Genomic DNA, 15,854 nt, shown 5'->3' with positions numbered 1-15,854 from the left:
TTTTATGAATATAGATACAAATATTTTCAACAAAATACCAGCAAACAAAATCCAGCAGCACATAAAAGACATTATACAATATGAAGAGGTGGAATTTATTCCAAGTATGCAAGGTTGGTTTAACATCCAAAAATCAATTAATGTAATACACCATGTGAATAAAGAACAAAAAAAATACATGGTCAAAAAAAAAATACATGATCATCTTAATAGACACACAAGAAAGCATTTGACAAAATTTTTTAAAAACACTCAAAAAATAGGAACTGAAGGGAACTTCCTCAACCTGATAAAGTGCATCTACAAAAAATTCACAGTTAACATCATACTTAACGAGAAAAGACTGCATGCTTTCCTCCTAAGATCCAGGAACAAGATAAGTATGTCAGCTTTGCCACTTCTACTCAACATTGTACTGGAGGTTCTAGCCAGGGCAATTAGGCAAGAAGGAAGAAAAAACATCCGTATTGGAGAACAATAAGTAAAACCATTGCTATTCACAGAGGACATGGCCTTGTATATAGAAAATCCTAAGGAATTCACCAAAAAATCATTGAAACTAAAAACAAGCAATATTGCAGCATACAAGACCAATATACAAAATTCAATTGTTTTCTATTTGCGAGCAATCAATAATTTAAAATGAAAATAAGAAAACAATTCCATTTACAATAACATCAAAAGGAATAAAATATTTATGAATAAATTTAACAAAAGAAGTTTAAGACTTACACAATGAAAACTACAAAATACTGTTGAAATTAATTAAAGAAGAGCTAAATAAGATGAAAGACATCTCATGTTCATGGACCAAAGGACTTATATTGTTTAAATGGCAATACTCCCCAAAGCAATGTATAAATTCAACACAATCGCTATTAAAATCCCTGCTGACTTTTTTGCAGAAATTGACAAGCTGATTCTAAAATTCATATGGAAATGCAAGGAACCCAGAATAGTCAAAACAATCTTGAAAAAAAAGAAAACAAACTTGGAGATTCACACTTCTCAATATCCCAAGTACTACACCACTGCAATAATCAAGACAATGTAGTATTCACATAAGGATAGACATATAGATCAATGACATAGAATTGAGAGTCCAGAAATAAGCCCTTACACTTATGGTCAATTAGTTTTCAACAGAGGCAACAAGACCATTCAATGGGGAAAGAAGTCTTTTCCACAAATGGTGTTGGGACAACTGAATAGCCACATGCAAAATAATGAAGTTGAACCCTTACCTCACACCACATACATAAATTAACTTAAAATGGATCAAACACCTAAATGTAAGAGCTAAAACTATAAAACTTTGAAGAAAACATGGGTAAATCTTCATGACCCTGAATTTGGCAAAGGATTTTTATATATGACCATGAAAGCATAAGCAACAAAAGAAACACAAATAAGTCATCAAGTTTTAAAAGAAACACAAAAGAAACACAAATAAGTCATCAAGTTTTAAAATTTGATGTCATCAAAATTTAAAACTTCTGTGCTTCAAGGACACCACCAAGAAGGTGAAAGAACAACCCACAGAATGGGATAAAATATTTGCAAATCGTGTATCTGATAAGGGACTTGGATCCAGTACATAAAGAACTCTTACAACTTAATGATAAAAGATAAATAATCCAATTTAAAAATGGGCAAGGACCTGAACTGATATTTTTCCAAGGAAGATATACAAATGACCCATAAGCACATGAAAAGATGCTTGACATCATTATTCATCATGGAAATGCAGATCAACACCACAGTGAGATACCACTTCACACTCACGAGGATGGCTAGAATCAAAAAGTCAAATAATAACAACGTGAGGATATGAAAAAGTCAGAACCCTCATACACTGCTGGTGGGAATGTAAAATGGAACAGCTGCTTTGGAAAACAGTCTGATAGTTCCTCAATCTATTAAACACAGAGTAACCATATGATCCAGAAATTCCATACCTAGGCATATACCCAAGAGAAATGAAAACATATGTTCACACAAATATACCTGTGCATGAGTATTTATAGCATCATTATCCATAATAGCCAAAAGGTGAGTACAACCCAAATGTTCATGAACTGATGAATGTCAGTGGGATATCTATATAATGGAATATATTTTGGCCATAAAGAGGAATGAATAAACACTTCTCCAGAGGAAATATACAAATGGCCAATAAGCACATGCAAAGATGCTCAAAACCATTAGTCATCAAGACAATGCAAATTGAAAGCACAATGAGATACCACTTCACACACACTAGGATGGCTGGAATTAAAAAGACAGATAATAACAAGTGCTGTAAAGCATGTGGAAAAACTGGAGCCCTCATATATTGCTGGTGCAATGTAAAATGATGCAGCCACTTTGGAGAACAGTTTAGCACTTCTACCTCTAGGTACTTACACAAAACTAATGAAATCATATTTCTACACACAAAAAAACCCTTATACACAAATATTTATAATAACACTATTCATAATACCCCCAAAGTAGAAACAACTTAAATTCTGTTAATTGATGAATGGATAAATAAAATGCTGCATATCCATGCAATGGAATATTATTTGGCATTGAACTATGGATACATGCTAAACTATAGATGAACCTCAAAAACATTATAATAAATGAAAAGGTCATATACAAAAGGCTGCATCTTGTATGATTCTATTTATATGAAATGTCCAGAAGAGGCAAGTCTATGGACACACATTAGTAGATTAGTGGTTGCCTAGAGCTGAAAGTTGGGGTGGGACATGGGGAATGACCATTAATGGGTACAAAGTTTCTTTTGGGGTGAACATATTCCAAAATTAGATTATGGTGATGGTTGCTCAACTCTGTAAATATGCTACAAACCTTGTAATTGGATACTTTTAAGGGATGAATTTTATTGTATGTAAATTATATCTCAGTATAACTGTTTTTAAAAATAATACATGAGCAAGAGTGCACATCTGGAAAGTGGTGGTCAGTGGGCTGTATCCAGCCTATAAATGTGTTTAATGGGTCATTGTGGAATTCTGAGTAAACAGGGCTCTTATTCTCTAGGTTTCCCCAGTCCAACACCAGTCTATCATCTATATCAAGGCTTCTTTCATTTCCTACTTTGGCCCCTGGAGACATTTGAGTTTGAGACTCCTTCCAAGGGAAGGAACAGTCAGCATGGTTAACTGGGCAGGGGCGGGGGTGGGGGGGTGCTTTTGGAGAGTGATGACTGTTACACTTTTCACATATTCCTCTATAGTTCAAATTCTTACAAGGAATATGTAACATGTCAGGTTTTTTTTTTTTTCCTCAATCCAGTAAAGCAAGAGAAGGGGAATAATGTAGAAGCAGAATAATGTAGAAGCAGAAAAAATACCTGTAATCCATCCATTTTCACCTTTATTTCTTTGGGATTATATTGTATGTATGACTTGACAGCCTCCTTTTTTTCCCTTAGAAGTATAGCAGAATCATTTCCCCATATTTTAAAAATCTCATCACAAACATTATTCTAGTTTTTATATAATATTTCATTGTATGGATGCACCATACTTTACTTAAACACCAACCTGACTGGACATTTAGGAGGTTTTTAATTTTTTATGCTTATAAATAATGTGAAAATCTTTCCTTTTTGTGTATATTATTAAGTATTTCCTCAGGATAGATACCCAGAAATGAAATTACTAATTCAAATAGTAGAAGTTATTAGTATATATAGACAAATTTCTCTTCAAAAATCTTTAACCATTTTTCATGATCAGTGTGTAGATACCTATTTCACTAATACTTGCTGTAGCTGGGTGGTATCTTCTATTTTTTTAACTTTTCTAATTTGTAAAGACATCTCTTTTCTCTTAGCTCCTTATTCTTTCCCTCTTTCATGGACCCACTGCTGTCCAGTGGTTGAGAAATCCCCACTGAGACCACTGATTGCCCCAGTCTCAAAATTATCTTTAGCTCTATCCCCCTTTCCTTCAAAAACTTACATTTCCATGAAACAGAATGGAAAATGAGAAACAGGGCCATACACACATGGATACTTGATATATTACAGAGGCTCCGACAATGAGTAGTGTGGGACTATTAGGAATCCATACAGAACAGAGAGAGAAAAGTGGAGGAAGAGAAAAAGGAGAAGAAATTGGACTCTATATCATATCATTCAGAAAACTCATTTTAGAGTTGAATAGACTTAAATGTTAAAGGCAAAACTATAAAACTTTTAAGCTATAGAAGATTCCTCTTCATGACCTCAAGGAAAAAAGATTTTTCAAACAAGACTCAAAATGCACTAACCATAGAGGAAAAGAATAAACTCACCTATCTCAAAGTGAGGAACTTCAGTTCACTACAAGACACCACAAAGAGAGTGAGGAGAAAGTTCACAGAGTGATGGACAAGAATTATTATTTATCATGTACCAAGGACCCCTACAAATCTACAAGAAGAGCATTGTCAATTCAGTAGAAAAATGGACACTGCAGTCACTGCACAAAATGTAAGCAACAAGTATACGAAAAGGTGCTCAACCTCATTTGTAATCAGAGGAATCAAAAGTAAGATCACAATGAGCTACTGCTACTACTGCTGCGTGCGCGCGCGCACACACACACACACACACACACACACACACACACACACGGGCAAAACTGAAACAACTTGACAGTACCCAAGTGTTAAAGAAGGGATGAAGGGATGGGAAGGCTCATACACTGCTGACAGGGATATAAATTGAAACAACCTCTGCAGAACACAGTTTTGCAATATTTGGTGAAATTGAAGCTACATTATAATCTTTGACTTAGAAATTCTACTCTTGGATCTAAATCCAGGTGTGCAGGTGCACCTGGATACGTGTACACAGATGGTCACAACAGTATTATTTATGAGAGCCAAAAAAATGGAAACCACCCAATGTCCATCAGCAGTAGAACAAATAAATAAATTGTGATAACTCTACCCTGCAAGGAAGAGCAGTGAACTGTTGGTACCCACAGCAACATGAACAAACCTCACTAACACAGTGCTAAAGAATAGAAACCAGACACATGTCTGGCCAATCCATGAGGTTTGAAATTGTATTGCTTAGGGAAAGTTGTGTAGCAGTGGAACAATAAACAATAGCAGGAAATGATTATCACAAAATCAAGGTGATCGGAGAGGTTGAGTGGGCAGTGGGTGTTGAGGCTACTAGCAATGTTCTGATTCTTGATCTGGATGTTGCTTATACAGATGTTTTGTGCATTTTTCTACGTATGTGAGTGTGTGTGTGCATATATACACATACATACATATATTTATATATTCTTTTCCAAAATAAAAATTTTTAATGAAATTTTTATGATTTTTAGTACCAGGTATGGAAGAATAATCTGCTAATACAGTGCATAATGTTAAGGGTCTATGAATTTGCAATTTGTTGTAGAATATTTGTGACTAAGCCTCTCAGCTCAGGCACCATATGATGTGTTTTGAGACTTTTGTACTTGGTGCAGTGCACAAGGCATTGTCCAAGAGCTATGCACCGCCCATTCCCATCCTAAAGGGTTGGTGTTCATATGCCCCTTCCACAGCTTCCCTCCCCACTTCAACCACCCAGGGAAAGCCCCTACAGTGAGCACTCCACGTGCTTCTGGCCTTGTGGAAGGAGGGAGTCCTAGACTGTGGCGAGTTAAACAGTTTCCAGAGAATCAGGCTAGTTTGTGTCCTGTTAAGAGGGTGGACAGCAAATTTTATCAGTTCCACACTAATTCAGACTAAGATGTTAATGACTGATAAATCAGTCTTACAGGCATTTTGTCTTAACCCAGTATTTTCCAAAGTGTGCACTGGAGCAACTGGTCCCAAAACTTTCTCCCCAGAAGAGGGTCCCATGGTAAAAAAAAGTTTGGGAGGGGTCTTCCCTGGTGGCGCAGTGATTGAGAATCTGCCTGCCAATGCAGGGGATGCGGGTTCGAGCCCTGGTCTGGGAAGATCCCACATGCCGCGGGGTGTCTGGGCCCGTGAGCCACAATTGCTGAGCCTGCGCGTCTGGAGCCTGTGCTCCGCAACAAGAGAGGCCGCGACAGTGAGAAGCCCGCGCACCGCGATGAAGAGTGGCCCCTGCTTGCCGCAACTAGAGAAAGCCCTCGCACAGAAACGAAGACCCAACACAGCCATGAATAGACAAATAAATAATTTAAAAAAAAAAAAAAAAGAATATATATTACTCTTAAAAAAAAAAAAGTTTGGGAAACTGTTTATCACATCCCCCTTCTAGAGGTTCACGATGCACATAAGCATTGAGGATTCTGAGAGTTCTGGGGTAATGGACCCTAGTTAATTTTATTTTTAACCCAGTGTGTCCCAAGAGAATTTGACGTACGACTCTTAACATCGTGCAGAACGACTGCTCCGTGCAGCACCCTTTGAGAAACACCCCTTCCCCAGGGAGAGGTGGATTCATTGGTGTGTTGGTTTTACGGAGATGGGGCTTTGGCAGGGTCTAGGGAATGGGGAAGAAGGTTTTCTGGTGAGATAGTCTGCCCCTTTCTTAGATCTAATCATCATTGTTTCTTCCTCCTTCTACTCATCTGTCCTTTTCAGACCTCCTCCTCTGCTTCCGTTCAGGAAACACTGAGCTTCGCACCGTCTGCATATTCTCACAGTTCCTCTTTCATATGAACTCACAGGCTTCCAGATTAGAGTTTGGAAGTAAAGTAACAACTAAGAATAATCTCCAGTATGTCAAAAGCTGGCAAGTCCAGCTAGCTCTCATCACTCAATCAGCCGGGCAGAGACATGGAGAATCCCACACAGGTCATAACCCAGCATCCATGTTCTCTCACTATGACTGCATATACCTGCGTGGTACACACACACACACAGCAGAATGTGTTTTCATCTACATCATTTAATCTAATCATTCTGTGACTTGCTTTTTTTCCCAGTGGTCATTCTGTTTTAAAGAGCAGCCAGTTGACACAGATAGGTGTCGTCCATTCATTTTAGCTTCTGTGTAGTGCACCACCATGTAAGTAAACCACTGTGTTCACCCACTCCCCTGCTGGTGGACATGTGGGTGGTCTTTAATTTCTGGCTGCTGCAAGCCACACCACAATAAGCTTCCACATATGTCTTGTCTCCTGGTGCTCTCTTGAATGAGTTATTCTAGAGAACATCCCTAGGAGTAGACACCAAATTTTGCAGACCATGTGTTAAGTTTTCTAAATATTGCCTACTGTTTTCCAAAGGGATTCTGCCAATTTTCACCCTAAGAGCTGTTCCTGAGTTGCTGTTTCCCTACATCACTGACCCACTTTGCACTGTGAGACATTTTCATTTTTGTCAATCTAATGTGTGTGCAATAGTATCTCATTGTTTCCCTTGTCCCTAAGTTGCCACATATTTCTTGCTTTATGTGAAGGTACCATAACTTATTCAACCATTCTCCTATTGATGGACATTCAGCTTGTTTTCCATTTGTATGTTGATTTGGTTTCGGTGCCTGATGAACATAGATGCAAAAATCCTCAACAAAATACTAGCAAACAGAATCCAACAGCACATGAAAAGGATCACACACCATGATCAAGTGGGGTTTATCCCAGGAATGCAAGTATTCTTCAATATACGCAAATCAATCAATGTGATAAACCATATTAACAAACTGAAGGAGAAAAACCATATGATCATCTCAATAGATGCAGAAAAAGCTTTCAACAAAATTCAACACCCATTTATGATAAAAACCCTCCAGAAAGTAGACATAGAGGGAACTTACCTCAACATAATAAAGGCCATATATGACAAACCCACAGCCAACATCATTCTCAATGGTGAAAAACTGAAACCATTTCCACTAAGATCAGGTACAAGACAAGGTTGCCCACTCTCACCACTATTATTCAACATAGTTTTGGAAGTTATAGCCACAGCAATCAGAGAAGAAAAAGAAATAAAAGGAATCCAAATAAGAAAAGAAGAAGTAAAACTGTCACTGTTTGCAGATGACATGATACTATACATAGAGAATCCTAAAGATACTACCAGAAAACTACTAGAGCTAATCAATGAATCTGGTAAAGTAGCAGGATACAAAATTAATGCACAGAAATCTCTTGCATTCCTATACGCTAATGATGAAAAATCTGAAAGAGAAATTAAGGAAACACTCCCATTTACCATTGCAACAAAAAGAATAAAATACGTAGGAATAAACCTACCTAGGGAAACAAAAGACCTGGATGCAGAAAACTACAAGACACTGATGAAAGAAATTAAAGATGATACAAACAGATGGAGAGATATACCATATTCTTGGATTAGACGAATCAACATTGTGGAAATGACTCTACTACCCAAAGCAATCTACAGATTCAATGCAATCCCTATCAAACGACCAATGGCATTTTTCACAGAACTAGAACAAAAAATTTCACAATTTGTATGGAAACACAAAAGACCCCGAATAGCTAAAGCAATCTTGAGAAAGAAAAATGGCGCTGGAGGAATCAGGCTCCCTGACTTTAGACTATATTACAAAGCTACAGTAATCAAGACAGTATGGTACTGGCACAGAAACAGAAATATAGATCAATGGAACAGGATAGAAAGCCCAGAGTTAAACCCACGCACATATGGTCACCTTATCTTTTATAAAGGAGGCAAGAATATACAATGGAGAAAAGACAGCCTCTTCAATAAGTGGTGCTGGGAAAACTGGGCAGCTACATGTAAAAGAATGAAATTAGAACACTCCCTAACACTATACACAAAAATAAACTCAAAATGGATTAAAGACCTAAATGCAAGGCCAGACACTATAAAACTCTTAGAGGAAAACGTAGGCAGAACACTGTATGACATAAATCACAGCAAGATCCTTTTTGACCCACCTCCCAGAGAAATGGAAATAAAAACAAAAATAAACAAATCTGACCTATGAAACTTAAAAGCTTTTGCACAGCGAGGGAAACCATAAACAAGACGAAAAGACAATCCTCAGAATGGGAGAAAATATTTGCAAACGAAGCAACTGACAAAGGATTAATCTGCAAAATATACAAGCAGCTCATGCAGCTCAATAACAAAAAAACAAACAACCCAATCCAAAAATGGGCAGAAGACCTAAATAGACATTTCTCCAAAGAAGATGTACAGATTGCCAACAAACACATGAAAGAATGCTCAACATCATTAATCATTAGAGAAATGCAAATCAAAACTACAATGAGGTATCACCTCACACCGGTCAGAATGGGCATCATCAAAAAATCTACAAACAATAAATGCTGGAGAGGATGTGGAGAAAGGGAACCCTCTTGCACTGTTGGTGGGAATGTAAATTGATGCAGCCACTATGGAGAATAATATGGAAGTTCCTTAAAAAACTAAAAATAGAACTACCATACAACCCAGCAATCCCACTACTGGGCATATACCCTGAGAAAACCATAATTCAAAAAGAGTCATGTACCACAATGTTCATTGCAGCTCTATTTACAGTAGCCAGGACACGGAAGCAACCTAAGTGTCCATCGACAGATGAATGGATAAAGAAGATGTGGCACATATATACAATGGAATATTACTCAGCCATAAAAAGAAACGAAATTGAGTTATTTGTAGTGAGGTGGATGGACCTAGAGTCTGTCATACAGAGTGAAGTAAGCTGGAAAGAGAAAAACAAATACCGTTTGCTGACACATATATATGGAATCAAAAAAAAAAAAATGGTCATGAAGAACTTAGGGGCAGGACGGGAATAAAGACGCAGACCTAGTAGAGAATGGACTTGAGGACACAGGGAGGGGGAAGGGTAGGCTGGGACAAAGTGAGAGAGTGGCATGTACATATATACACTACCAAATGTAAAATAGATAGCTAGTGGGAAGCAGCCGCATAGCACAGGGAGATCAGCTCGGTGCTTTGTGTCCACCTAGAGGGGTGGGATAGGGAGGGTGGGAGGGAGACGCAAGAGGGGGGGGGATATGTGGATATATGTATATGTATAGCTGATTCACTTTGTTATAAAGCAGAAACTAATGCACCATTGTAAAGCAATTATACTCCAATAAATATGTTAAAAAAAAAAAAGAAAAACTGAACAAATTCCCTTCCCAAAACTTTACAGTAATTTTCAATCCCACCAATAGTATGTAAAAATATACTATTACCCATACGTTCACTAATACCTGATAACATCAATCTTTTAAATTTTTAACAATCCAGGAATCCTTAAGTAAGAGTCATTGCTGTCTTAATCTGCATACCCCTGACCACTGATGACTTTAGCCTCTGCATTGCCTGTTTATGTGCTTTATTTTTCTGTGGGTTTATTATTAATCTAAAGCAGCTCTTTATATATTAAGATTGTATCCCTTTGTTATATGTATAGTGTGTATCATTTGTCTTCAGTTGCTTTTGTCACAGGTTTTAGCTTTTTACTTTCTTAATATATATATTCTTTTTCTTTGTAACTTTTGGGTTTCCTGCTTTGCTTAAGAAGGCCCTCCCCACCCCAGTGTTACATAAATTCTCATATTTTTGTCTAATATTTTTATAATTTTATTTTTAACTTTAAGCTCTTAATTCATCGGCTATGTATTTTTATACATGATGTGAAGTGGGGGTCAAATGTCCCTGGTATCATTTATTACATAATGTTTCTTCCTGCTGCTTTGGGATGACACCCACAGCACATGGAGCTGGCGTGGTGACCCCGTGCACCGGCTCTGCAGCCGGTGTTGGGCTCAGCTCCCACTTAACTGCCACACTCTGTGTCCTGTGAAAGTTGTGTAATCTCTTTGTGCCTCAATTCCCCCATCTGTAAAATGGGGGAAATAATAGTACCACTTCTTAGGGTTTTTGGAAAGAATTAAATAGGTTACACCATGAAAACACATAGACTAGTATTTGACACATAAAAAGCACTGGATAAATATTAGCTAGTTTTGTATTATATTCACATATTTTCTTGGGTCTGTTTTTCTACTCCATGGCCCAGTGCCATCTTTTGGTTATCAGAACTTTCTAATAAATGTGAATAGGCGTTATGTTATCTTACTGTTCTTTTTAAAGTTTTTCATGATGAGAATCGCTTAGAATTACACGTGTGTCCTGTAGTGGCATTTTGATAATGTTGCATCTTTCCACCCATTTAGATCTTGTGTGATGTCCTTCAATAGAATTTCTACTTTTTCTTCATGAAGTTCTTTCACCTTTCTGGTCACTTTATACCAAGGGAAACTATAGCTTTTGCCATTCTAAGTAGGATGTTTTTCCGTTTGCCAATGACTATTGCTGGGATAACGATAATTACTCATTATTTAATATTTACTTTGTATTGACACCTTACTAAATTATTTTATTGTCTCTATTTTTAAGTGAGTCTTTTTAATTGCCCAGTTATTTGATCGTATTATGTAAATGATGATACTTTTGTCTCTTAGTTTACATTATTACATCACTGATAATTTTTTCTTATTGCCAAAACAAAGTAACAGTAGCAAGGATGACCATCCTTTCTGGGTCGTGATTTTTGAGAAAATGCGTTTGATATTTTTATTTGTTCAATATATTTGCTATTGTTTTCTAATAAACACTCTTTACTATATTTAGGAACTTCTTGATTCATTCTAATGTCATTTTTGTTTGGCTGAACTTGTTCAATTAATATATGAAAGGGTGGGTAATATATGCAGGTAATATAATGTCTGAGTCCATACTTGATATAAGAGGCTTAAATGATTATCTAAAAAAAGTCTGTAAACACCTTACACTATCTCCCCATTTTCAGTATGGCAAATGAGAAACCTAATGATAGTTTGGTTATTTTCCTTTTCCCAGAAGCTTGTGAGTTTGTGGAAGCCTCTCTCCTCTCTCTCTTTCCCTTTCTCCCTCCCCGCTCCGTCTCTACAGCATTCTCCTCTTTGACATTTTACAATTTAATCAGTATATATCTAGGAATGTCTTTTTTTTCTTTCTTTCTTTTTTTTTCTGCCTAGGATTTACTCAGAAAATTGAGGTCCCTTCAGCTTAAGGAAGTTTTTCTCCTATTTCTTTGGTTTTTACTTCTTCATGTATCCCTGTCTCTCCTCCGGAACTCTCTCTGCACATCACATCTTCTATATCTGGTTTTCATGTCTCCTATGTTTTCTTCCATGACTTCCACTTCTTTGTGTATTTGTGTTACATTTCCTTCCATTTGTCACAGAGCAGTGTCTGGCACATAACAGGCACTCAATAATTAGTTATTGAATGAACAGATTTTGTCTTCCAGGAGACCAATCAGATCTCACAGTGACTATTACTCTTTTTTTCCATTTTTCTATGGAATGTTCAATTCCGAAATCATGTTTTGTGGTTGCAGAAAGTCTTTTTAGATTCTAATTGCATCTCCTTAAGAATTCTCGCTCGCTCGCTCTCTTTTTAAAATTAAATGTCCTTTCTACTCCTTCCTTCCTTCCTTCTGCCTGGTTGTTCAGTTTGGTCTTCCCAGTGGAGTATGATTTTTTTTCTTTGCCTATTTATCTGTGGGTATGAAGGCCTTTGGCCCCTGTGCAGATCGGCCTGTCAGGCCTCTCAGGCAACAGTGCCTGCAGTGGAAGGAACATAGGTGTTGGTTTCAGGTGCCAGTAGTAAACTAGCTGGCAAACTGTGCCATCTCCGTGCAGTGAGAGGCCATTGTCTCCTGACCTCCTGAGGTGGGGCACTTTGGAGGCTGGGGGTCAGCAGGAAGGTGGGGTCTTGAGGAAATGTGCTCCAAGTAAACTCTACCCTTAAGAAAACATGAATGCATTTGCTGGCCCATCTCTCCTCATTGGGTTCAGTGCTTCCATACTGAAAAAAATCCAGCTCTACTCAGCTCTTCAAATTAATTAGAGCCCTACTTCCCAGTGGCTAGGAGAAGATGGCCAGGAATATTTAAATTGATTTGACCAGCAGTAATTAAGTAATCAACAGTTAATACCAGTGGGGCTACCAGATGACTGCCTCAATTTTACACATGTATTGGAGATACCTTAAATCATTTTCTAAAACAAAGGGGAAAAAATCAATAAATTAGTTGACGTTTGTGCATTCATCCACATTTTTACCCTGGTTAATGTTAATCCAGCATTGGTGTTAATACAGACAACAAAAATAGAAGGTTTTTTTAAGGTCTAGGAAAAGAGAACGTTGTTAGTAAACCAACAGCAAGAAATGTAGGTTCTATACAACAGAAAACGCTTTTCAAAATGCATTTTGAGTGGTCATAAGAGTGATCATATCCAGTTCCTGTTCACCTCTGATGATACTAATGAGAGGCTTACTGGGCCAACAGGATACCTCAAGAAACATTGTGGAATTTTTGTGACAGTAAAAGTACCAGATGATATTAAAGGGCCTTAAGACTTTAAAAAAAAATTATTAGAGTATAGTTGATTTACAATGTTGTGTTAGTTTCAGGTGTACAGCAAAGTGAATCAGTTATACATATACATATATCCACTCCTTTTTTTTTTAGATTCTTTTCCCAAATAGGCCAGTACAGAGTACTGAGTAGTGTTCCCTGTGCTATACAGCAGGTTCTTATTAGTTATATATTTTATATATAATAGTGTGTATATGTCGATCCCAATCTCCCAACTTATCCCTCCACCCCATCCCCTGGTAACCATAAGTTTGTTTTCTACATCCGTGACTCTACTTCTGTTTGTAAATAAGTTCATTTGTATCCTTTTTTTTAGATTCCACATATAAGCGCTATCATATGATATTTGTCTTTCTGTGTCTGACTTATTTCACTCAGTATGACAATCTCTGTGTCCATCCATGTTGCTGCAAATGGCACTATTTTGTTCTTTTTATGGCTGAGTAATATTCCATTGTATATATGGACCACATCTTCTTTATCCATTCCTCTGTTGTTGGACATTTAGGTTGCTTCCATGTCCTAAGACTTTTTAATGACCTAAACTCTCAGTGTTTTACTTCCCTCTTATAAGAGAGATTAGATTAAAAAGGAATACAAATGGAAAAGCTGAAATCCCAGAATGTAAATTTTGGTTTTTAAACAAATGTAAGATCATTTAAATAAATAAAAGATCATTCTCCCCACCCTAAAAGAAACTAACAGATTTTTGGTTTGGTTTGGTTTGGTTTGTTTTTTCAATAAACAAAAAGAAAAGTAAAATTTAAAAAAACAAACAACTTAAATGCCCAATGCTATAGGATAAATTTTAAGGACACCAGGCTCTAAAAATTTTGGTGGGATAGAGTGCATGGCCTGTCTTTGAGGGGAGCTGTTTTGATTATAACAATCTCTGAACCTGCTATTGGCATCAGTCTGTGCCCGGAGGTCCTCACCCAACCTCCCTGCTGACTCGTGCCCCCTTTGGGAAGGCATGGCGGCTGTCCCCTTTCCCTCAACCACCACACACAATACAGGGGTGTTGACCAAGCTGGTGGGATGTTGGATGTCTAGGTCAAGTGTGGTGGGGCAGCCTCAACCACTTCCACCTCCAGTGACCAGCAAGGCAGCTCTGTGCTGGGGAGACATCGCCCTTGAATGTCACCCCTCTGTGATGCTCTCTGTACACACTGGTATGCACCTACCATTCACCACCCCTCTGCTGTAAGCCCAGCTTCAGGTTTAAGGAACCTCAGGCTTCCCACTGTGAGACTCAGGGCACAGCAAGGTGGGGGGCCACCAGACCTTGGGAGGCATCCCAGTACCTCGCCAGGCACACGCTCAGCTAAAACATGGTGACCTTATGGGCACATCCTCAGACCACACAGACAGCCTTCAGCCTGAGGGGCCAGCCCAAAAGCCAGACATTTAACCCAGTTTTCTTCTCCTTCCTTTTCACGCTCAGATGGATGGAGTGGACCCCTGGCTTCCCCTTGAGTATCGATGCCAAATGCCACAAGGATTTACCCCGAGATATCCAGTTCGATAGTGAGAAGGGAGTAGACTTTGTTCTGAACTACTCCAAAGCGTAAGTGTTCAAGAACTCGAGGATGCTGGGCAGCCCTCCAGCGGCTGGGGCCGGAGATGGGACCCTCACTCCTCCCCTTGTGGTGGCCTTGGGCTGAGGGATCAGCTCAGCTGAGCAACTCTTCCCAAATCGTTTGATTATATCTCGGCAATAGCATGGATCCTTAATGCCCAATCAAATCACAGGGAAACCTGTATCTAAACAAATTTACAGACTGTAGGACTCCAGACACCAAACAGCTGTTTGCAGCCCAGAGTGGAGGTCTTTACTTGGAGTGCCCCATCCCCATCCACAGCTCATCTCCCCTTGGGCCAGTTCAAGGGTAGACGGTGTCCAGGCTGTCACCCAGCTGGCAGGGCACTGCAGTAATAATGACCAACATGCCTGTGCTGATCACTTACATGCATCCCCGTTCGTCTTTCACTACAACCCCACGAGGCAGGCACTTATCCCCATTCTGCAGTTGAGGAATATGTGGAATAAGGAAGTACAGTACCTTGCCCAGTAGCCCCTGCTAATAAACGGCAGAGATCCGAGTTCTGTGCTCCTTCTTGGCGGCTGAGTTATTACACGGTTTTCAAAGACTCCCTGGGTGCTCATTACCAACATGGAGCCCCGGCCCTACCTCAGGGCTAGTGGAGGGGCATTTGAATCTGTACTCTGATACTTTATGGAATTCTCACAATCATGCAAATTTGGAAAACCCTAAATCCGTGGTCATGCAACCTGACCAAGCCTTGGACAGCCCTGAGGAGCTTCAGCACCTCCCGGTGCCCGGCACCCCCAACCGCCAGGGTGAGAGTCTCCCAGGGTGGGCCCTGGCCTTGGGTTGGCATAACCAGGAGGCAGACAGGTAGAGAAGCACTAACCCAGTTAGCTTCTGCGGCAGCATTTGCTTAG

General features: G+C 38.8%; 1 protein-coding gene across 3 annotated transcripts in view; it reads left to right on the top strand.

Moving 5' to 3' along the window:
• ALOX5 (arachidonate 5-lipoxygenase) overlaps window positions 1–15,854 on the top strand; it is a 56,712-nt gene that overhangs the window by 12,780 nt on the left and 28,078 nt on the right. For all 3 annotated transcript variants that reach the window (XM_068548944.1, XM_068548943.1, XM_068548942.1), the window contains exon 4: window positions 14,832–14,954. In XM_068548944.1, the coding sequence (XP_068405045.1) occupies window positions 14,832–14,954 (123 nt within the window). The remainder of the gene's footprint in view (window positions 1–14,831; window positions 14,955–15,854) is intronic.

The sequence above is a fragment of the Eschrichtius robustus genome, chromosome 7 (genome assembly GCF_028021215.1).
Source record: "Eschrichtius robustus isolate mEscRob2 chromosome 7, mEscRob2.pri, whole genome shotgun sequence".
Taxonomy (NCBI): Eukaryota; Metazoa; Chordata; class Mammalia; order Artiodactyla; family Eschrichtiidae; genus Eschrichtius; species Eschrichtius robustus.
This window is presented reverse-complemented; position numbering and strand designations above follow the sequence as displayed.